Source organism: Myotis nattereri (assembly GCF_964212035.1).
Source record: "Myotis nattereri genome assembly, chromosome: 9".
Classification (NCBI taxonomy): domain Eukaryota; kingdom Metazoa; phylum Chordata; class Mammalia; order Chiroptera; family Vespertilionidae; genus Myotis; species Myotis nattereri.
Window position 1 is genome coordinate 38,307,220 of NC_138084.1, and position 23,551 is coordinate 38,330,770.

General features: G+C 38.9%; 2 protein-coding genes across 2 annotated transcripts; one reads left to right on the forward strand and one right to left on the reverse strand.

Moving 5' to 3' along the window:
• Positions 1–408: 408 nt before the first annotated feature.
• LOC308525422 (olfactory receptor 5P76-like) lies at positions 409–1,359 on the forward strand (the record flags this gene model as incomplete). The annotated part of the gene is made up of 1 exon (XM_081100245.1): positions 409–1,359. The coding sequence occupies one exon, from the start codon at positions 409–411 to the stop codon at positions 1,357–1,359; it is 951 nt and encodes a 316-aa protein (XP_080956371.1).
• A 12,259-nt stretch (positions 1,360–13,618) lies between these two features.
• On the reverse strand, positions 13,619–14,551 carry LOC308524573 (olfactory receptor 5P1-like; the record flags this gene model as incomplete). The annotated part of the gene is made up of 1 exon (XM_081099120.1): positions 13,619–14,551. One exon carries the CDS (start codon positions 14,549–14,551, stop codon positions 13,619–13,621), a length of 933 nt encoding a protein of 310 aa, XP_080955246.1.
• Between the last annotated feature and the right edge of the window lie 9,000 nt (positions 14,552–23,551).

Here is a 23,551-nt window from a genome sequence, read left to right on the forward strand (position 1 = left end):
TTCTAAATTCATGACTTGCTACATAACCTCTTTCAGACCTAGGTTACTCTTCTATAAAACAATTAGTATTAATATTTTATGGGCAATCAATTAAACTGTATATATGTATATATTTACATGATTTTAGCCCTACACTTATCATTTAGTAAGCATATAGTAAATATTAGAGTATAGTATATGGATTTGTAAATATGCATATGTACATATGACACTGTCTGAAGAAACATTTCTGGGGTTTCTGCTAAAATAATTTTTAAAAACCAGAAATATTCATAATTGCATGTAAATATGCACTGATACTTAAATATATTTATTACTTCCCATATGTATTAATGAAAATGAAATCATTAAATGTATATCTTCTTTAATGTAATATTTCAGGTTCATTGGTAGCAGCTACATTATCATATGGATTCCCTGAGGGATGACAACTACACAGCAGTGACAGGCTTCATTCTAGTGGGCTTAACTGATGACCCAACCCTTAAAGTCATCCTCTTCATGATCATCCTGTGTATCTACCTGGTGACTATATCTGGCAACCTCAGTACAATCATTCTTATTAAAATCTCTTCTCAGCTCCATCATCCCATGTATTTTTTCCTGAGCCAGTTGGCTTTTGCTGATATATGCTTTTCAACTTCTGTCACACCCAATATGCTTGTAAATTTCCTGGTGGAGAGAAATCCCATTTCCTATCATGGATGTGTCACCCAGCTTAGTTCAACTGCTGTCTTTGGGGCAGTTGAGTGCTTCCTTCTGGCTATCATGGCATATGATCGCTTTGTGGCAATTTACAAACCACTGCTTTATTCAACCAAAATGTCCACACAAGTCTGTGTCCAGTTCCTCATAGTGGCTTATGTGTGTAGTTTTCTCAATGCTTCCTCCTTTACTGTTTGCTACTATTTTTTATTCTTCTGTGGACCAAATCGAGTCAATCATTTTTTCTGTGATTTTGCTCCTTTAGTTGAACTCTCTTGTTCTGAGAACAGTATCCCTGTAGTTGTCCCCTCATTTACAGCTGGCTCCATCATTTTGTTCACTGTGTTTGTCATAATTGTTTCCTACATATACATCTTCATCACCATCCTGAAGATGCACTCCAATGAGGGGCGCCACAAGGCCTTCTCCACTTGCACCGCCCACCTCATAGCAGTAAGTCTGTACTTTGGGACCATAATATTCATTTATGTGTTGCCCAAGTCCAGCTACTCAACTGATCAGAACAAAGTGGTGTCCGTGTTCTATATGGTGGTGATCCCCATGCTGAACCCCATCATCTATAGCCTCAGAAACAGTGAGATTAAGGGAGCTCTAAAGAGAATGCTTGGTAGAAAAATATTTCATAGGATTTGATGTAATAATACAAATAAATAAATGAAAGGAAATTGAGTGTCTGTGGTCTAAATATATTTGTCCATTTGTTATTAGCTAGTATAGAGTATTTTAGTTAAGGTAGAGGTTTGATCTGATATCATACTATAAAGTCGAGGTCTAGTCTGAGTTACCTTTAATAACATTAAATTTATTATTAGAAACACATATTGGCTTATATGAAAAACTCTTAATCTGTGTGTAGGGAGTGACTATAGGGTCAAGCCTCAGATTGACCTGTGGCAGGGCCACAAACAAGTTCCAGCTTGGAGGGCAGAGCCCTCTTAGCATAATTAAGCTTGACCTTATAGCCCTCCCTAGTTCCTTCCTAGGTAGCTAATGGGCTGTGGGAGGTGCAACAAGTGCTGCCAAAACAAGGTGAAACACACAAGAACATTGTAAACATGTTGACCACTTCCCGTGTTTTGCTTTGTGTGTTTTGACTATAAAATAAAGCCTTGGCTTGCAGGCTGGGTCTTTCTGTGTCCTCATCCAGGCACGGGAGATCTGCAAAACCCCAGCTGTATTCTCTTGTTTGTCTTCTTTAATCCTTCACCGCCCCTCCTCAGGTTCACCCTTGGCCATGCTGACATGGCATATGTGGCGCCCAACATGGGGCCTGAGTACGGGGAACTACAATTGCAAGGTGAAAGGATGCTCCAGTGAAGCATGTGCAGATAGCATAAAGTAAGGTAAGGAGCACAGTTTAGTAATAGCTAGGCATAAAACATGGGAAATTCAGGATCTCAGGAAAGGGATCTCTAAAACAATGTTCAAAAAAGCGTAGTCAAATTCCTAAATTTCTTAAGGTGTCAAAAGGTACTCTCTTAAATCAGGCTTAAGGAAAATGAGTGCCCTTGTCATCTTTAACTATGTGGGCTCTTGTTTGAACTGCATTATGCCCACCTCATATTGAGGATCAAAAGTCTGTAACACCTAAGGGCCCGGATCCTCCATCTCTAGTGTGGGAAGGCTCAACAGCTAGAGAAAATGGGGCTAACAGTCATCTTACTAAAGGACTCTTTAATGCTTTGTCTGAAAATTACCATATGACTCCTTGAGACAGGCAGATTTTAGCAAAAATAACTTTAGACACCAGTCAATGCTATGGAGAGCAGAATATGATAAGATCTATGAACAACAGGCTGAGCTCTAGGCTGCATTCTAGCTGTAAGTCCCAGGCAATATAAAAAATATCTGAATGATCCATGAAAAGAACTCTCATTTATTAAGTCTTGTCTATGTGTTATGGGTGCTTGTCTGTTGATAGTTGCTTTATCTGTCTTTGTTGTTTGGTTTAATTTGTTTATTGTCAGTCTATTAAGCATGCCTTTAATTTTAAAGAAACAGTAGATGGCCAGACCATTACTAAATTTCCCCACAGCAAACAGAATGTGGGGATGGAGAGAAAGAATATAAACAGTACACGTGGTCAATGACACAGGTTCTAGGAAAATTCCCTAGACAAAGGGAAGTAACTAAAAAAGGCCCCAGCCCATTAATTACAGGTCTTTCGGTGTTCCTGTAAAATGGACGCCCACTCTCGGGAGTGTTATTAAAAGTCTCATTTTTGCCATGTTTTTATTTCCCAGTCTGTCATTTGAAATTTGGACAGATGAGACATTTCTCACAATTTAGGGATATGTCTGGGATTTCTGTACCCATGAAGAGAAAAAGGCTAGCTTAAGAGAAGGTGCACCCCACCCGATTTTGGGTGGCCTCTTGGACTGAGCCCCATCTCTTTATGGATGCTATAGAATAAACCCAAGACTGTTTTTCTTTAAAAGATGGCAAAAATGACACAAGGAAAATATACAGACTGGGTTTGGGCAACAAGATTAGTGTTTCCACAATAATGGGTAGTCCTTGAATAATAATGGACTGCATTCCAAGGTTGCCTCACAGGTCCTGGGGCATTCCTGTTTTTATAAAGGAAAATAAAATAAAATAATACTTTAACATTAAAGCACTGAAAGTAAGTAAGTTATCTCTGTTAACAGAATTTGCCAAAGAAAATGACTTGGATAATAAAAATTGGCTTTAAAATCTCAAAATTGTTAAAACATAAATAAATAGATGGAACTAAAATGAATTTGTAATAAAGCTTTTTCAGCAATAATTATAAATATATTAATAATGAAAGTCCAGTCACTCAGGAGGAGACTGACTGCACTCTCTGTTAGAGGAAAGGGCCAGTAGCCTTTCTCCCTGTAAAGGCAGAAAAACCACAGCAGCAACCTCAGATGTTATCTCTAAGGAAGAATGTGGCAATTTTAAAATTCAAGCAGCCTGGAGGCCTGCTCCCTCCTCCCCCTGCCTTTTACCATGCCTATTCACAATGTTCCAAAGTCCTTGGTAATTTAAAGACTTTAGAACACAGCTAAATTAAATAATAAAAATTATTAAATAGCTAGGTATTTTAAAATAACAAAATACTGAAATATCAATCTGAGTTGCCTCATATGAAAAATCTAGAGGATAGAATTGAATCTATTACTTAAATATGCCTTGTATTTTATTTGAAATACATCCTTAAAAATATAAATATATTACTAATCTGAGAAATGCTAAGTATTTTACTTGCCAGCTAAAATTTAAGGCTTCTAAGAGTTTAAAGTTCAAATTAAGTTGAGAGAAATTATATGGCTGTGATAACAAAATGCATAAAGTATAGAAATTCATCTTTAAGAAAAATAATTCTTGTATTTTCTAGGAGAAATTAGTAGTTCAAAATATACTGTAGTCCTTATGTGTATTACCTGTGGTAAAATTGGGACTAGGTGAAACGGGGCCAGACATGCCTGGAGCCCTCCTGTGGTCCCACCCCAGCCGGCTTACCTCCTGCGGGGACTGGGCAAGAAGGCCCCGATTGGCCCCGATCACCCGCCAGGTGGAGGGACCCTACCTGTGCACAAATTCATGCACCAGGCCTCTAGTATCTAATAATACTGTCAGGTATCACTCCAGGGTCCCTAGAAGCACTATTTCCAGTTATAAGAATCACTGCAACCAGAAAGCATAAAAAACCAGATTTCCTATAGGGTCCTTTCAGTCTAGATATATTTTACAACTAAAGAATCATTTTTGTTATAACCAATGTTGCCTGTAACACAGCTTGCATTCCATTTTTTTTTTTGTCAGGACTTAGGATAAATAGAAAGTTCACAAAGTAAAATTTTTCCTTAGAAAAATAAAAGGACTTTGTTAAGACTTTACCATACATGGGTACACTGGCCACCTGGGATCTTAAATGCTGTGCAGTCTCTACATGGATCCTGAAAAAATGCACTGTTTAGGATTCTGTACTGGATCATAAACAGAACAGAAGGGCCCACTATGGTGGTATTTGAGAAATGAGCCATCCACTCTAAGTGTACATACAGGGCTCTTAATTATGGGACACATTTGGATTTTATAAAAGAGGTACTACTATATGAAGTCCTTGGCGATCTTCTAGTTTTTATTTGGTGAAGTTGTTAAGTGAGCCTATGCTGATTTTGTGAGTTTAACAAAAATATATTTTCTTGGTTGGTCTTCATGGCTGTTATAACAATTATTTGGCAATTCTACGTAATGTTATTGACACATGTAAATCCTTAGTTAAGAAAAAATATAATAGGTGGGGAAACATGTAAAACTCAGCTTTTAGCTAATCCAAATGAAAAAGGTAATTTAATTTTTCATAGCATATTTTAACACTTTCTTAATTAATATGATGTACAAAATCTGAGACGCAAGACTAACATCACTGAACATACATAGAGCATATATGAACACAGCAACCAACTGCAGAAAATATATTTGTTTTCAATACAGCATATTTTTTTAAATATATTTTATTGATTTTTTTACAGAGAGGAAGGGACAGGGATAGTTAGAAACATCAATGAGAGAGAAACATCGATCAGCTGCCTCCTGCACACTCCCCACTGGGTATGTGCTCGCAACCAAGGTACATGCCCCTGACAGGAATTCAACCCGGGACCCTTGAGTCTGCAGGCCAACGCTCTATCCACTGAGCCAAACCGGTCAGGGCTCAATACAGCATATTTTTAAAAATTGAGCAGATATTGGGGAATAAAACAAGATCAACCCATTTTAATGGTTTTCAATTATATAAAACATATTCTGTCTATATAAAGTAACAAATCAGTTACAAAAGGTTAACTAGAAAATAGCCATATATTTGGAAATAGACTAAGTCACCCATAGGTCAAAAAAATTATATAGAAATTAAAAAACAACTGAACGATACATATAAAAACATGTGCTCTATATATATAAGTTCTTTGAAGGAAAATTATACTAGAAATACCAAAAATAAAAATTCCTAAAATTAATAACATTTACATCAATTTTTAATAGGTAGAAAAATAGTAAAATAAAATGCAGGGTTGAAGAAAAAATTATAAAATTAATAGAAGAAATTAATATAACAGAAATCTAACATATGATGAAGAGGACCAACAATGTCAAAGATTTGTCTTTTTACTGATTTTTACTGAATGTATAATGAAAAATGTTTTTAAAGGAAAGTAAAAATAACCAACATAAGAAAGGTAAAGGAAGATGTAATACAGATTTGTGGATATTGATACAACTATAAGAGTAATTATAAATACCAAAGCAAGTAGGCAAGAAAAGAAAATGAAAGGCACCCAAACCAGAAAGAAACAAGTTGAGCTCTCTCTATTTACAGATGACATATAATATAAAGAAAACTGAAAGACTCCACCAAAAAAACCCGTTGGTACTGATAAACAAATTCAATAAAGTTTCAAGATACAAAATCAATAAATAAAAGTGAGCCGCATTTGTATACGCTAACAATGAACTAGCAGAAAAAGAAATTTAAAAAACAATTCATGAGTTTGTTGAAGAAACCAAGATGGTGGCATAGGTAAACACCAGAAATTGCTGCCTCACACAACCACTTCAAAAATACAACTAAAAGACAAAATGGACATCATCCAGAACCACAGGAAGGCTGGCTGAGTGGAAATTCTACAACTAGAAGGAAAGAGAAAAGCACATTGAGACTCAGAGGAGGTGCGGAAGTAAAGTGCAGAGGTATGGAGGCTCATGTGGAAAGGGGTAGCAACTGAGGACACGGTTGTCTTTTTCAATCAGGAGGGAGTCTCAAGCTCCCGACTGCTCTGAACTCCAGTTCCGGGTGAGTCTCTGGAGACCCAGACTCATACAGGGAGAAACTGGACTGTCTGGCATCCGGCGGAACTCGAGGGTGGCTTTCTCTCAGAGGTGCTTGCAGCGATTACCAGGACACTGAGACACAGGGCCTCTTAGGGTAGGACTGAGGAACAGCCATAGCTGTTTGCTCCGCCCTGTTGATTCCCTGAGACCCCACCCCACCCAAGCTGTGCACAGAGGCTTTTGCATATGAAAGGCCTGGCCCTTTGCAATCTGAAAATTACCTAACAAACTACAGCTGGATCAGAGTGAGCCAGAGCTTCCAAAAGAAGGCCCAAGGCCCCACAGCTGCTTGCATTGCTTCACAGCTGGGCCTCATCTAGGCACCTCCAAACCCCAAACAAAGAAGAGGAATCTGCAGATCTCTCCATAGCTCCTGCTTGGTAGCCTCAGGCAGAGGCTAAATTAGAACCTCCTTAGAGATCCAAGAGCCAGTGTACCCAGTGGTCAGAGTGGGACCATCCAGATTACAAATCCTCAGATCCATAAGGGACACACTCAGGAGGCAGATTCAGTGAGCACCAAAGCCCCACTGAAGCAAGTCTTGCCCCAGAAGGGTGTCTCCAGCAAAGAAGTTCTCCCACTGTAGACACAGCTGATTTTCACAGCCAATTGGCCTGGAGGTCAATTCCTCCCAGTGATACCTACAACAATCAAGGCTTAACTACAACAAGACTGTGCACAAAGACCACAAGGGGGTGCACCAAGAGTGTCCACCCCAGGTAATTGGGGAGGCTGAGCCACTGGGCCCTACATGTCACCAAGCACAGAAAGCCACTCTAACAACACAGGAAAGCATAAAAAATGCAGAGACAAAGAAAGAGGTCACAAATGACAGAAATGGAGGAAAGCAAACTACAGGATATAGAGTTCAAAACCACACTTATAAGGTTTTTCAAGAATTTTCTAGAAACCGCTGATAAATTTAGTGAGACCCTCAAGAAATCTAATGAGACCCTTGAGGATATGAAAAAAGACCAACTAGAAATTAAGCATACACTGACTGAAATAAAGAATATTATACAGAGTTCCAAAAGCAGACTAGAGGATCGCAAGAATCAAGTCAAAGAGTTGATATATGAAGAAGCAAAAAACACCCAACTGGAAAAACAAAAAGAAAAAAAGAATCCAAAAATATGAAGATAGTGTAAGAAGCCTCTGGGACAACTTCAAGCGTACCAACACCCGAATTATGGGGGTGCCAGAAGGAGAGAGTGAGCAAGATATTGAAAACCTATTTGAAGAAATAATGACAGAAAACTTCCCCCACCTGCTGAAAGAAATAGACTTACAAGTCCAGGAAGTGTAGAGAATCCCAAACAAAAGGAATCCAAAGAGGACCACACCAAGACACATCATAATTAAAATCCAAGAGCAAAAGACAAAGAGAGAATCTTAAAAGCAGCAAGAGAAAGACAGCCAGTTACCTACAAGGGAGTACCCATACGACTGTCAGCTGATTTCTCAACAGAAACTATGCAGGCCAGAAGGGGGTGGCAAGAAATATTCAAAGTGATGAATACCAAGAACCTACAACCAAGATTACTTTACCCAGCAAAGCTATCATTCAGAATTGAAGGTCAGATAAAGAGCTTCACAGATAAGAAAAAGCTAAAGGAGTTCATCATCGCCAAACCAGTATTATATGAAATGCTGAAAGGTATCCTTTAAGAAGAGGAAGAAGAAGAAAAAGGTAAAGATACAACTTATAAACAACAAATACACATCTATCAACAAGTGAATCTAAAAATCAAGTGGATAAATAATCTGATGAACAGAATAAACTGGTGACTATAATAGAATCAGGGGCATAGAAAGGGAATGGACTGACTATTCTCGGGGGTGGGGGGGAAGGGGTGTGTGGGGTGCGGGAAGAGACTGGACAAAAATCGTACACCTATGGATGAGGTCAGTCGGGGGAGGGGGGCTGTAAGGGCAGAGGGTGGGGTGGGAACCGGGTGGAGGGGAGCTATGGAGGGAAAAATGAGCAACAACTGTAATAATCTGAACAATAAAGATTTAATTTAAAAAGAAAAAAAACAATTCATTTACAATTGCATCAAAAAGAATACAATACCTGGGAATAAATTTAACCAATTATGGGAATGATCTACACTAAAAACTATGACACTGTTGAAAAAAATTGAAGAAGATACAAATAAATGGAAAGATATTCCATGCGCATGGACTGGAAGAATATTGTTAAACTGTCTGTACTGCAAAGCAATCTACAAATTTAATGAAATCCCTATCAAAATTCCAATGGCATTTTTCACAGAAATAGTACAAACTATCCTAAAACTGTATGAAACCACAAAAGACCCCAAATAGCCAAAGCAATCTTGAGAAAGAAGAACAAAATTGGAAGTATTCATACTTACTGACTTTTAACTATAATATAAAGCTATAGTAAACAGTATGGTATTGACATAAAAACAGACACATAGATAAATGGAACAGAAAAGAGAGTAAAAAATAAACCCATGTATATATGATCAATTAATTTATGACAAAGGAGGCAAGAATATACAATGTGGAAAGGACAGTCTATTTAATAAATGGTGTTGGGAAAACTGGGCAGCCACAGAAAGAATGAAAATAGACCACTATTTTACACCATACACAAAATTAACTAAAAACTTGAAATGTAAAACCTGAAAACACAAAAATCCTATAAGAAACATAGGCAGTTGGCTACTTGACATTGGTCTTGGCAACGATTTTTGAGAGATATGACTCTAAAAGCAAAGGTGACAGAAGAAGAAATAAACAAGTGGGACTATATCGAACTAAAAAGTTTCTGCACAGCAAAGGAGATTATCAACAAAAGGAAAAGACAACCTAATGAATGGGAGAATATATTTGCACGTAATATATTCGATAAGGGGTTAATGCTCAAAAAGTATAAAAACTCATACAATTCAATAACAAAAACAACTCAAAAACAATTAAGAAATGGGCAGAGGCTCTAAATAGACATTTCCACAAAGAAGACATATAGATGACTAATATGCACATGAAAAGATGCTCAATATCTGTCGTAAGTGTTTCCCTCCACGTCCTGCGTGGTTCAGAGTTCGGGTCTGGAAGAGGAGCCGCACAACAAATGAAAAAGAAAAGACACAAGATAATTTGGGAATATTGGGGGACCAGGCGGCAAGTCCAACTCAAGAGGAAGGACTTCCACTGTGCTCAGGCCTCAGCAAGCTTTTTATAGTGAGGGGGAAACAAGGTAGTGGTTACCAAAGTTACACTTTTCTTGTGAGTTTCACTTGTTTACACCATGGTTACACTTCCTGCACTTCCTCAGCCCATTAGCTTCCCAGATAAGATCTAGGGAGTGTTATAAGGTCAAGCCTACTTATGCTAAGAGGACTGTGCCCTCTAAGCTGGACTTGTTTGTGACTTTGCCAGCAGGTTAGTCTGAGGCTTAAACCCTATATCAGTTTCCCACAAATATCACTGATCATGAGGGAAATGTAAATCAAAACTCACTGAGATATTACCTCACACCTATTAGAGTGGCTATCATTAAAAAGTCAAGAATTAAAAAGTGTTGGTGAGGATGTGGAGAAAAGGGAACCCTCGTGCACTGTTCGTGTGATTGTAAATGAATGCAGCTACTATGGAAAACATTATAGAGATTCCTTAAAAAAAAAAAAAAAGGAACTATTCTGTAATTCAGCAATTCCACTTCTGGGTGTTTATCTAAAGAAAACAAAAACACTATTTTAAAGTGATATATGAACCCCTATGCTCAATGCAGCATTATTTACAATAGCCAAGACAAGGAAGCAACTTAAGTGTTCATTAATAGACTAATGATGGATAAGGAAGATGTGGTACCTATACATAGTGGAATATTACTCAACCATAAAAAATGAAATATTGCCATTATGCAACAACATGGATGAACCTTGAGGGTATTAAGTCAAATAAGTCAGAGAATGATACATGGTTTCACTTATTTGTGGAATCTGAAAAGCAAAAAAAAGGAAAAAAACGACCCTCCCCCAAATAAAACCACCCACAATCCACTCATAGATACATAGAATACTCGTTGGTGGTTTCTAGGGATGAGGAGGGCTGGGGGAGTCAACAAAATAGTGATGGGCTCCAGAGATACAGACTTCCAGATATAAAATAAATAAGGCATGAGGATATAATATCTCACAAAGTTCTTGATGAATACCAGCTTGGACAGTGCTGGCATTGAACTCTCAACTTAGAATGGGTGAGAAACAGGCCAGTAAAACTAACTACATATATAAAACCCTAATATGCAAATAGACCGAACAGTGGAACAACCAAACAACCGGTCGCTATGATGTGCGCTGACCACCAGGGGGCACGAGTGGAACATGGCAGGTGTTGGCAGCAGGCGGCAGAGCGTGGAATATGGCCGGCATCAGCCATAGCAGGATGGTGGAGCAGATGAGCGGGGGCACCAGACCAAGATGGAGCACCAGTTGCTGTCATCAGGGAGAGCCCCTGGTGGTTACTAAAAATTCTTTGCTCCCGTGCACTGCAGTCCCACCACCAGCCTGGATCACTCAGTGCCATCAGCGGGTGCAAGTGGCGGCTGCTGGCCCTGATTGCCCCTGAGGGCTTCTCCACCTCTCCCTGCTCCCTGAGGGGCGATCCGGGGCAGCAGCTGCTGCTCGCATCAACTGATGGTACCAGGCCCCGCTCGCATCCGCTGCTGGCACCAGCCCCAATCGCTCCGCACCGTCAGCGGGTGTGAGTGGGGCCGGCGCCATCAGTGCATGGAGTGGGGCTGCTGGCAGACAGGGGACGGAGGCCATGGTGGGAGGGGCCTGGTGGGGGTTTGGGGGATGGGCGAGACCCGCCCCTGTGCCCACCGCAGCCTCGTGGCCCACAGTTCCTTTCAAGGTTCATGAATTCATGCACTGAGCCCCTAGTACAGCTATAAAATGGGATTTTCCACCCCTGTAAAAGGAAGGGTGATTAAGAGGATTGAAATATAAGCTCAGAAGGCAGAGCCAAGAGCCACAGAAACTTATTAACAGGAAGCAGAACTAGATCCTGATTTTAAAAAACATGGCAGCATGTGTCTAGTTGGATTTTGAGATTTCTATGGGCCAGTGCTGCTAGGTGACTCCCATATTCCTCCTTTATGAAAAGAAGTATTTACTGCAGTTTTTCAACACCTGTATCAGTAGTACCTGGTAGATGTGTAGGAGTCATATTCATATGTCTTGTCACATTAGTTCCTAGGTCTTCAAATCAAAAGGGGTTGTGCACAAGGAACCTCACCCTTGCCTGATCTAGATCTCTTGATGATAAACTCAATGCCAATGCTGTAATGACATAAAGTTTTGAGGAAATGTAGGAGGGGATAAATGTATTTTGATATGTGGGAAGTAGATAAGTAATTGTGGTCAGAGGGACTATGGTAAATTGGAGATGGTTCCAAAGTCTTTGCTATTCATATGTCACTGAAAGATGTGATCTAATTTCCTTCCCCTTATATCTGGACTGGCTTTAGTAATTTATATTATTATTATTATTATTATTATTATTATTGCTAATAGAAGACAGTGGAAATGATGCTCTGGGTCTCCTCAGATTAGGTCATAGGAAACAACCTTTTTTATCCTCTTGGGACACTTGCTATTGGAGTGTGAGCCACCAGGTGAGAAATTCAACTACTCTGCTGGTAAGACCTATGGAAAGACTCTAAGACTACGTCGAGAAGGAGAGGATTCCAAGCCATCCTTGCCAAGGTGCCCGGCTTCTGAGTACACCTGAATATCACTAACTGACTCCTGTTAATTTCTTGTGGAGGAGAACTGCTAAGACAAACCCAACCTGAATTTCTGACTCATAAAATAATGGAATACAAAAGAATAATTTTGTTTTAAGCCATAAGTTTTGAGTGACTTGTTATGCAGCAATAGCTAACCGGAAAATCACTTTTCCTTAACTAATTAATGACATCGCATTCACATCCACTTAGAATAATCAAAGCTAGAAATTTCTCAGGTTTCCTCAAGTTATTAAAAAAATTTTTAACCTCTCATACTAATCCATCAGCAAATCCTTTTGGTCTTTTTTTACCTAAACTATATCTTGAATAGGTTAATTTCTAACTACACTACAACGGACTAGCCCAATGTACCATCATCTCAGATCTTCTTTTTTAAAATATGTTTTTATTGATTTCAGAAAGAGGAAGGGAGGAGAAATAGAAACATCGATGAGAGAGAATCACTGATTGGCTGCCTCTCTCTCTCTCTCTATATATATATAGGTATATATATATATTAGGATATCTATCTATCTATCTATCTATCTATCTAAACATATAAGAAGATTAATGTTTGTCACTGGCCTTTGACTCAAATTATTTTCCAATTAGCAAATCTCAAATCCTCTAGAACAGTAATAGCTGAAATCATTAGACTGCTCATGGCATCACAATATAGGTTAAGTGCATGGAACAAGAGGACCTGATTTCTCTAGAATCTCTCAGACAACCTACTGAATCTCCCTAAAACTCAGCATTCTAACCTGTGAATTGAAGAAAATTTATAATACCAGCATCTTGGGATTGCTGTGAAAACTAAATGGAAAAGTATAGTGGTTTTGGACCCAGACTTTCTGGATTTAAACACTGGATGCACAACCTCCTAGCTGCATGATTTTGGGCAATCTACTTAATGTCTCTGTGCCCCAAATGATTTACATGTAAAATATAAATATAGTACTACTTCATGTGGTTTCTGTGAAAAAATAAACCAATTAATATATGTAATGTGCTTAGAATAGGGCGTGACATTCAGTAAATGCAAATTATTGTTTGCTAAATAAATTAAGAAAAAGCACTTGACACCTACAGGTGTTAACAATAGTGATAATTACAGCCATAATAACTGATTTATAAGTGTATAAAATGAGAGTTAGAAGAAGTATGAATTTAAGCAATCAGATAGGCAGCATTTGGTAGATCCTAAGTGTGATACAGGTAAACACAAACATTACAGTTCATCTGACATGGTAAGAATGGGTCCTAAGAACACAATCTGACAGTTGTCTTTCTCAGGGCCTCCTTCACATCTCTGTTCCTCAGACTGTAGATAAGAGGGTTTAACATGGGGATCACCACTGTGTAGAACAGAGACACCACTTTGTTCTGGTCGGTTGAGTAGCTGGATTTGGGCAGGACATAAATGAAGGTAATAGTTCCATAGTAGAGAGTAACTGCGGTGAGGTGGGAGGTGCAGGTGGAGAAGGCCTTGTGTCGCCCTTCAGCAGAACGCATCTTCAGGATGGCGATGAGGATACAGATGTAAGAGAGAGATATCACCAACACTGTGACCACAATAATGGACCCAGAAGAGATGGAAGGGATAATTTCAATAATGGAGATATCAGAGCAGGAAATTTTTAACAAAGGGGAGAAATCACAGAAAAAGTGATCTACCTGATTTGGTCCACAGAAAGACACACTCAATAAACAGCCAGTAAATGTCCAAGCATTCACACATCCACCCAAGTAGCACATCCCCACTAAGAGAATGCAGATTCTGGGGGACATGTGGGTGGAGTAGAGCAGTGGGGAGCAGATGGCCACATAGCGGTCATAGGCCATGACAGCCAGCAGAAAGCACTCAGTCGTCCCAAACTTGACCATAGCACAGAGTTGAGCCACACAGCCAGCTACAGAGAGAGAGATTCTTTTCCTCAGGAAGCCCATGAGCATGACAGGTGTGACTGAGGAGGATAACCATATGTCAACAAAGGCCAAATGGCAGAGGAAAAGGTACATTGGGGTATGAAGCTGGGGACTGCTGCTGATTAACATGATTATGCTGACATTGCCCGTTAAGGTGACAGCATAGATTCCTAGGAATATCACAAAGAAGATGACACTGAGTGTAGATTCCTCCGTTAACCCCAAAAGGATGAACTCTGTCACACTGGTGTGGTTTCCAACCTCCATGTCCTCTGTGAATTATTCCTGTTGAGGGAAATGTGAATATTCATTTTTTATGCTTCTCCATGTTTTGTCACTGTGTTGTGACAAAGGCAAAGTTCCTCTGTTTGGAGACAGTCCTGCAAAAGCAGGGTTAATGATGAATAATAAGAGAAGGCAGTAGTGTAAGACAATCATTTCAGGGCATACTAAACATTCAGTGAAAATTAGAAAAGAAAGATATGCTTATCAGAATGAGAAAATAGAAGTGTGAAAATAATTTTACGGGCCCTGGCTGGTGTGGCTGTTTTGGGAGTGTTATCCCATACACCAAAAGGTGGCAGGTTCAAGTCCTGGTCAGGGCACATACCCAGTGAGGGCTCTATCCTTGGATGGGGCACATACTGTAGGTAACTGATGGATATTTTTCTCTCACATCAATGTTTCCCTCTCTCTTTTTATCCCCTCCTTCCTCTCTCCTTCTCTCCCTCCCTTCCTCTCTCTCTCTAAAATAAATCAATCAATAAAAATGATAATTTAAAATATTATAAAATAATTTAATTGGGACTCACTTTATTTACTTGAAAATTTCACTGTTTATGCACATCTTATCTTTCCATTAACTTCAGCTAAATAAAAATCCTTGCAGATACATTCTACAGATTTATAAATCCTTTTTGCATACATTTTCTTTTTTCCCCCTCTTCTAATTAACAACTAAAGAAAAAGACTCACCTACAAATCTTTAACAATGCCTCACAATCCATTTGATTTATTATACTTTGGGGGCATAAGTAACCAGTATTTATGTATTTGTACTCATATAATAAATTCCATTTTCATGATTTACAATTTCAGTCAATATTATCAGTAAAATATAAATTCCAGTTTCCTAAGTAATTTCCATATCTGAAATGCTGGATGGAAAATATGTCAAATGCCTTAGCCTGGTATTCATGAAGCTTAATCTATCTCTGATTACATTTCTAAATGTATCTTCCTATACATGCTTCCTTGCAATTTTTGTGCTTTTGAGGGTCATATTAACATGAAACTGAGATTTTCTACTCAGTTTGTTGGTTCCAATTTTTAAAGAAACACAATTTTCTGCTAACAACATTATTTCCATTCTTAAAATTCTAAATTCATAAATGGTAAATATAACTACCAGATATCATAAAAATGTCTTATTTCTGAATAAGAAAGCATTTAGTATTTCTAATAATGGGACTTAGTTCTTTGAATGAAGGAATGGTAAGGTTTAATGAACTAATATTTGAGAATATACAGTTCATTAAAAATGTGTTCTATCTCTTCTTTGACTTCATTAAGTGCAGTTAAATTACTCTAGTGACCGTTTGCTGCCATTACTGTTAGCTCTAGCATTAAAATCTGTTTTTCATCTATCAGTCATCTCCTGGAGCTTAATTATACAAACCATCTCTTTCTATAGAAAAACTCTGACATATCTGAATACAGCTAGCTCACCCCCACTGCCTTTCCTTTCTTAAATTCAAGCATCTATTGTTCCTTTGCCATTTGCACACATTTAAGGTCCCACAGAATGCTCCTTGTCAGGCTCTGAACATACACTGGTCTGAGCAAGGGGCCAAGCACTGAGCAGCATATGTGGGCCATCCCTGCATCACAGAGCACAGGGTGTGAGCCTCAGTCTGTGCTGGCAGAGTCATGGAGATGAAGGCAAAAGAGTTCCTAGGCCACCCACTGGCTGGCTGTTTTAACTTGCACATGCTAATCTCTGTGACTCTCAGTTTTTTCTTGGGTAAAATGGGAATAATTGTTTCTGAAATGCAGCTTTGTTGTGAGATTAAATGACATGATATTTATAAAGTTCCCAAAGGTGTTTGGTCATACTGCAGGGCTATTTTTATTAGGTAAAAATGAAGTGTTGGTGGATTTTCTTTGTTAATTTTTTTGATGAGAAAAACTACATAGTTTTTCTTTCAACACATGGCAGGAGATTTTCACCACAAATCAAAATTAAGACAGGAAGTACAGTATCTGATGCCTTCATACTTCTGGACTATGCCATTGAGATGCACAATATGACATCTGATTGTTGCTATTCCTTCTTCTCCACTGGCCACCCAGGGTTCTTTCTTAAGCTCTTCACTTTGCCATCCATTCATGCTCGCCCACCTCGGGTAGGGACACTAACTCTCAACTATCCCTTCACTCAATGCATGGGCACTAGAAGGCATAGGACTGTGAGTCTCCAACCTGAGTATCTGGTGGTTTCTTCACGATTTCCTTTCAGAGTTTCAGTCACACAAGCATAGTAGTGGCCCTGGCTGCTGCAGACCATCCACACTGCCCTGCGACACCTGGTTTTGGTGTCCAGAGTAACCAATCTGCTGTGCATCCCTTACTGAGGCCACAGTCTCCACAGAGGTCAAGAGCTAAGCTGATTAGACAGTTTCTTTCATTTTAAATTTCTCATTGAACAAATAAAAATTAAAACAAATTCCACTCACCTTCAGAGCCAGAATGCTTGAGGCTGAGCTCCAAAGAGAATTTTTTATAAGGTAGAAGTTTTCCACTTAATTTTATAGGTTGAATACTGGACCATGTAGACCACTGAAAACTCCCCTTGATCAAGGACCATCGTTACACACGTGCTATGAGGATGAGGGTGGTTATCTATGCGTGGGTGGTGGGAGGAAAAGGAAGACTCTAATAGAACATAACAAATCTCCTAGGGCTGTTTTTGCTTGCCCCATTGAGAAAAAAGGTTCTCGTACAGAAAACCTTGTAGAGCCTGCTGACTCATTAAGGCCAGGCTGCCCTTCCCAAAGGAGCATCAATATGTCATGGTGTCCTTGGAATTCCTTTTTCCTTAATTAATGAAAGTGAAGGAGAGAGTTCTTGGTCTCCCAGAGCATGGGAAACGTGCAGAACAATTAGCTTACTACTTTGTTAGGGCTAGTAGAATGACGTCAGCGTACTTTCCAATAAAATAACCTTTGGGTCACTATGAAAAGGAACATTATAATTGAAGTAGGGAATAGTAAGGAAGAAAACTATTACTTTGACTTAGTGACTATTTAGCTGTAGAAAAAAGTATTAAGATGGTTCTTCCTGAATTTCAGGATACCCAGGATGGTCCCCTATTTAAATGTCTTGGAACTTTTTTCTTCTCACCCCTCAACAGAATAATCCCAGGAACTGTTCTGAGTTATCTAAGCACCCACATTCCCCTGAGCCAGCTGGCAACAGCAGGTACATTAGGTACCCCACCTTCCTTTATATGTCTCTAAAGGTTACCATTAAGATCCATTATTTCTACAGCTCTTTTCACACCAGAGTGGACTGCAAAACCATAAGAAGAAGGAGCAGGTCCCAAATCTTCAAAATGGTCGTTGCCAGTAGATCAGCATCTTATTCAATCCTTCTTGTGCATTAAATTAAATTATTCATCTTTTTGGACAGTGGCAATGGCCAGTACTCCATAAGCCCCAAGAAGTTGAGAGCAAACCATCATTCACTTAATCACTAATGTATTAGTAATCAACCAATCATCCAAATCAAATTGAGGCCCTGCTATCCAAAACACAAGACAATCAAACAAATTTCAACCCAGATGGAATTTATCACACAGTGTCAGCAGTGGTACAATGAAATCATGTAGAAGCTGCTTCAGAAATATAGGAGAAAGAATAATTTACTTTGCATATAAGGGGTTGGTTAGGGAAGGTGGCAAAACTAGGTTAGGTGCTAATGAAGATGAATTTTCAAGGATCCTGATGGAAGCTTTGTCCAGAGATTCGTACAAAGAATTGCTGGAATAGAAATTTGGCTGGAGAGATGGAGACGAGTCGTTCCCACCAGGGCTCTAATTCCATCGCTGTAGACAAAACAGTCCCTTTGCCCTGGCTGGCGTGGCTCAGTTGGTTCATTGTCCTCTCATGCACTGAAAGGATGCCGGTTTGATTCCCGGTCAGCACATGCCCAGGTTGTGGGCTCAATCCCAGTATGGGGTATGCAGGAGGCAGTCAACTGATGGTTCTCTTGCATTCTCTCTCATCAATGTTTCTCTTTTTCTCCTTCTCCCTTTCTCTCTCTCTAAAATCAATAAAAACATTAAAAAATTATTTATCCATGGATGCTTGGAGGAAAATTGTTCTTCATTTAAACAGTTTGAAAAACTTAGGTGTGACCTTTTAAACCAGGAGACAAGGGTTCGGTTTGAGGTGTATGAGCTCAGGAAAACTGTTGAACCTTTTTGAGACTCAATTTTTGATTTCTAAAATGGGGTTAAATGATTTCTATCTAATAGGCTGGTCAGAAGATTTAAATGGGATAGCATAAACATATAGAAAAGTGAACTGAAGTTATCAATGTGTGTCAAAAATGTGATAAATAGAAGAAAATGCTCAAATGTTTTGAGTTAGATAGGTAGCACTCATCAGAATTGGATGGAGCCTATTATCTTTTGCAAATTACTCTATTTCCTCCTCAATGCCACACACTTCCGCCTAAGAGATCCATGACACTGCAACTACGGCACCTCTGTCTGCCAGGCCACACTGGTCTCCCTGCCATTCCTCATTCCGTGAGGACTTGAGCACCTGCACTAAAATTTTCCTCTCCATCTCTATCTTTGTCATCAGCAAGGACAACTTCTAGCTACTTGCATATCACAACTGATAACCTAACTTAAAATTCCTCCACATTCTTGACTCTACTAGCTTTCATTCATCCATACTCTAATTATGAAACCCTCTATCAGATTCATATCCTAAATATCACAATTTTCAGTTCTGTGCCACTCAATCAATATGTAAAACTGAAAATAAGGTGTTAAAGCCTAACCAACCACAGGCCACCAGAGACAAACATACAACCTTGCTTATTGCAACAAAAAACAATTCTTTAATTGTAAAATGCATCTGGATTTGGAGGACAATATATGGAATATAGTCTTCCCTTAATGCAGAGCTTCTTATGACTGTAAAAGAAATGCTTGCAGGAATCCTGAAACTATATCTGAAGGTTATAAGATATATTGGCCCTAATTATGGTCATAAGACTTCTAAGATAGGGTGGTCCCTCTACCTGTGCTTATGCTGTCTCTTGGGGTCCAGTGTAAAAGCCCGAGCGGATTATGCTCCCCGAAAAGAGATGGCTGGTATAACTGCTGGTATGGTGAAATTTTCAGTTATGAAGTTCTATATGGGTGTTTTGCACGCTATTCGGCATTATTTTGTTTTCTGGTATTGTTTCCATTTAAAGTTTTACCTTCATAGCACCAACCTTTCCCAAAGATAATCAGTGTCACCTCAAACTCAGAGCTCAGACTAGAAAGCGTGCCGAAGTGTACTGTCAGCATGGCCAGCAATCCCTCACATTTCTACTTCCCTTCCTGTACCCACTAGGCTGTCACTGGCTCCTCTGTTGGTAGAGCTAGGGAAGGAACTGGAGGTAACTAACAGCAAAGGCTGTACTTGACCAGAGATGCATCTTTTCAACGTTAATTTTTTTCAGGCATGAGCCAGACATCATTCCCTCACATTCCAGGGCTTACATGCCAAACTCTGAGTGATTCTTCGATACCTTCTTAACTCTCTTGCGATTGGGGATGGGGCATTTATGTCTTCCTTTGAGTTTACTGGAGGCTGAGGCTGAGACAGGCTTTTGCTTCAGGGATTTTATTCAGGAGGTGATCCAAGGAAGCAGGAGTAAGGAGATAGGGAGGGTTAGCAGGCATGTTGGAAAAGCCAATACAAGGTCACTTCTGTAACAACAGTGGCTTGACTCCAATGGGACTTGTGAAAAGTCCAGAGATCACATGCCAGAATTTTTCAACTGAGGAAGAAGAAGGATGTTTATGCATTGGATTCCATCCTGTGTTGACTGGGGTTTTTTCTGGGGTTTTAACTACTCCTTGTACCTGGACAAAGCAGGTTGCCAGAGACTCCCCAGAAGGTCTTAGGCTTCAGAGAAAGACTCAGACATTAAATGGAGACATTAGTGGTTATCTCTGGAAGCAGGAAATTGGCAATGTAAGTTACAACCACCCACCACATATAATCTTAAAATCATAACTGGGGCAAGAATAAGTGATGTAGATATCAAAAGTGTGCGCTACAATCCTTTGCCCATACCACTTGACCCCACGGCGAGAGAAGGGAAAATGGCACTCCAACACTTCACTGTATAAATAATTCCATTCTAGAAGTTGTTTCTGGCACTCCCCTAAACAAATGCCCTTGAATTGCATAATTACTTAAATGTTCTTGGACCAATTTTTGATTTTGTCTTTTTTGGAGGGTGGTTATGGGTGAAGTCACACTTAGCAAAATTCTGATTTTTGATCATCTTGGGTTATCAATGTTATCTTAGGTTAGCTTCCCTGGAAGCATATCCTGAGAAGAGGGTTTGTTTTAAAGTGATTTATGTGGAAGCTGCTCCCAGGAGAAACTAGGAAAGGAGTCAGGGAAGCAGGACAGCAAAAAAGAAGAAAAGCAAAGAAGGGTGCAATCTCAAGCCCTGGTTCTCCAGGGAATATAATGTATATAGGCATAATAGCACAATCTTTTAATATTTTGTAGTCAGCATATGAAATTTATAAAAATTTATTCTAATTACAGAACACAGTATCAAGGTAATGTGACTAAAATAAGAACTCAGTGCTGGAAAGATAGCTGAAGAGAAGATTAGATGGGAAGATATCTTTATAATCATAAAATAGGGGTCATTAGATATCTTCTATAGTTAAAGTAAAATAAATGTGAAATGTATATTACATAGAGTTCTAAGGTTTAAAAGAATAGAAAATAAAAAAACAGTTATTGAAAGGAGTGGAAGTTATATGAGTGTTTGAGTGTACTGACTGATGTGAGCGATGGAGCTGTGCACAATGTCAATAAATGAACATATAAAAATTCTAGATGAATTAAAAATGGTATAATCTTTAGAAACACACATTTTATGCTCCAGGTTATTTAATTCAGCTTTGATTAAAATTTAAGTTACGACAGATGATTATTATAATAGCTACAAACTTAAAATATAAAGAAACTGATTTTTTTAGGCAATGTAGAATTTGAGATGACAATGAACTAAGCTAGTCATTACACCTTGTTATATAGATATGAATAAAATATTGAAAATAATATATATGATCATTAAAGAAATTGAAAACATGCTATTTTGGGGGAGTAAGATTTATTTTATTCTCTACTTAACTTTAATAAATTTGAGTTTATAATACCCTAGCCCAGCGGTTCTCAACCTGTGGGTCGCGACCCCTTTGGGGGTCGAACGACCCTTTCACAGGGGTTGCCTAAATACATCCTGCATATCAGATATTTACATTAAGACTCATAATGTAATGTAAAATTGCAGTTATGAGGTAGCAACGAAAATAATTTTATGGTTGGGGGTCACCACAACATGAGGAACTGTATTTAAGGGTCACAGCATTAGGAAGGTTGAGAACCACTGCTAGCTAAAGATTCTACTTTAGCTCTATGTGTTGAATGCTGTATATCTTTCAAAACATGATACCATCACATTCTAGTTCTTTTTAGCTGTGATAAATTATTCATTTTTACTTAATCTTTGCAATAGAATATTGAATTAAAATTTATTTTTTTTGATATTTAACATTGATTATTATGACCTTGTTATAATAAATTGAACAAATAATATCGGTAATGATTCTCTAGACTTGGAAAAACTAAGGGTTTCTCCTTGTAGCAATTATGTTCCCAATAAATAAAAAGGAAAACTAGTAGGAGCACAGATAGAAATTCTAAGTTTTCTTTAGTAAAGCATATTATTTATAGATACTGAGTAATCTCAATCATAAAAAAGTTCGAAGAGTCAAGAGTGGCTACCTGTGGGGATTTAAATATATATATATATATATATTTTTTTTTTTATTGATTTCAGAGAAAGGAAGAGGGAAAGAGAGAAATCAATGATGAGAATCACTGATTGGCTGACTCCTACTGGGGAATCGAGCCCACAACCCAGGCATGTGCCCTTAACCAGAATCAAACCTGGGACCCTTCAGTCCACAGGCCAACACTCTATCCACTGAGCCAAATCAGCTAGGGCACCTGTGGGGACTTTTAAAGGAAGAGATAATGGACAATTGTTATCTCTTTTGAGCCATTTAAACCAAATGCATGTAATTGATAGCATTAAAAAAAAAGTAATGTTAAATTATTTTAATAAATAACTCACTCAGGCTGTTCTGTGGAAGACCAAATGTACATGTAGGAAAATCAAGTATAGCACTTTGCAGAGCTGAGATAAGGTGGCCACATGAAGGAACTGGGAGGTAAGATGAACAGGAGTTGGTCGTGGGTAAGCACATCAGAATATGTTCGGATTCTGAGTACTGACCTGGCACTCAAAGGTACAGTGTAGGCCTAGCCAGTTATAGGGAGTTAGGCAGAGTGTTGAGGGTGGAAGCAAAAACTGTGTAGTGTAGAGGTCAGGAATAGTTGGGAACCAGTGGTCATAACTGATGCACTTAAATTTTAAAGTTGACAAGATGACAGTAGTGGTGGCGCTCTGCATCTCCTGGCTCCTGTGCTTGGCGCTCACCAAGACCAATACCCTCCCCTTGGCCCTCACAGCCTATGGGTACCTGGCCCGCACAGACACCAAAGGCAAAATCCTGAGCCAAGCACTTTGGTTTCGCTTCCCTTACCCACCCAGGTAATGAGAAGATGGGACCCTTCTGGCTTGGGACACGTTTCCCAGGGCTGCCCGTGGGACCCAGGGCACGAGTATACATGCTAGCATCAGTCTAAGTTGAATTTTAAACCTAGATTGAATTATACCAGTCGAGTATATTAGACTAGTATCTTTATGCCTCAGTTCACTTTCTGTAAAATTAGGATATGGGATTACTTAGCTCACCAAATTATTGTGAGGATTACATGAGAATAAGTAAATATAATGTTAAGCACAATGTTTGGCAAATATCAGTGGAATTTCCATTGAGTGCTGCATCAGCAGGGTGAGATAGGACTTTCTAAAATAAGGATT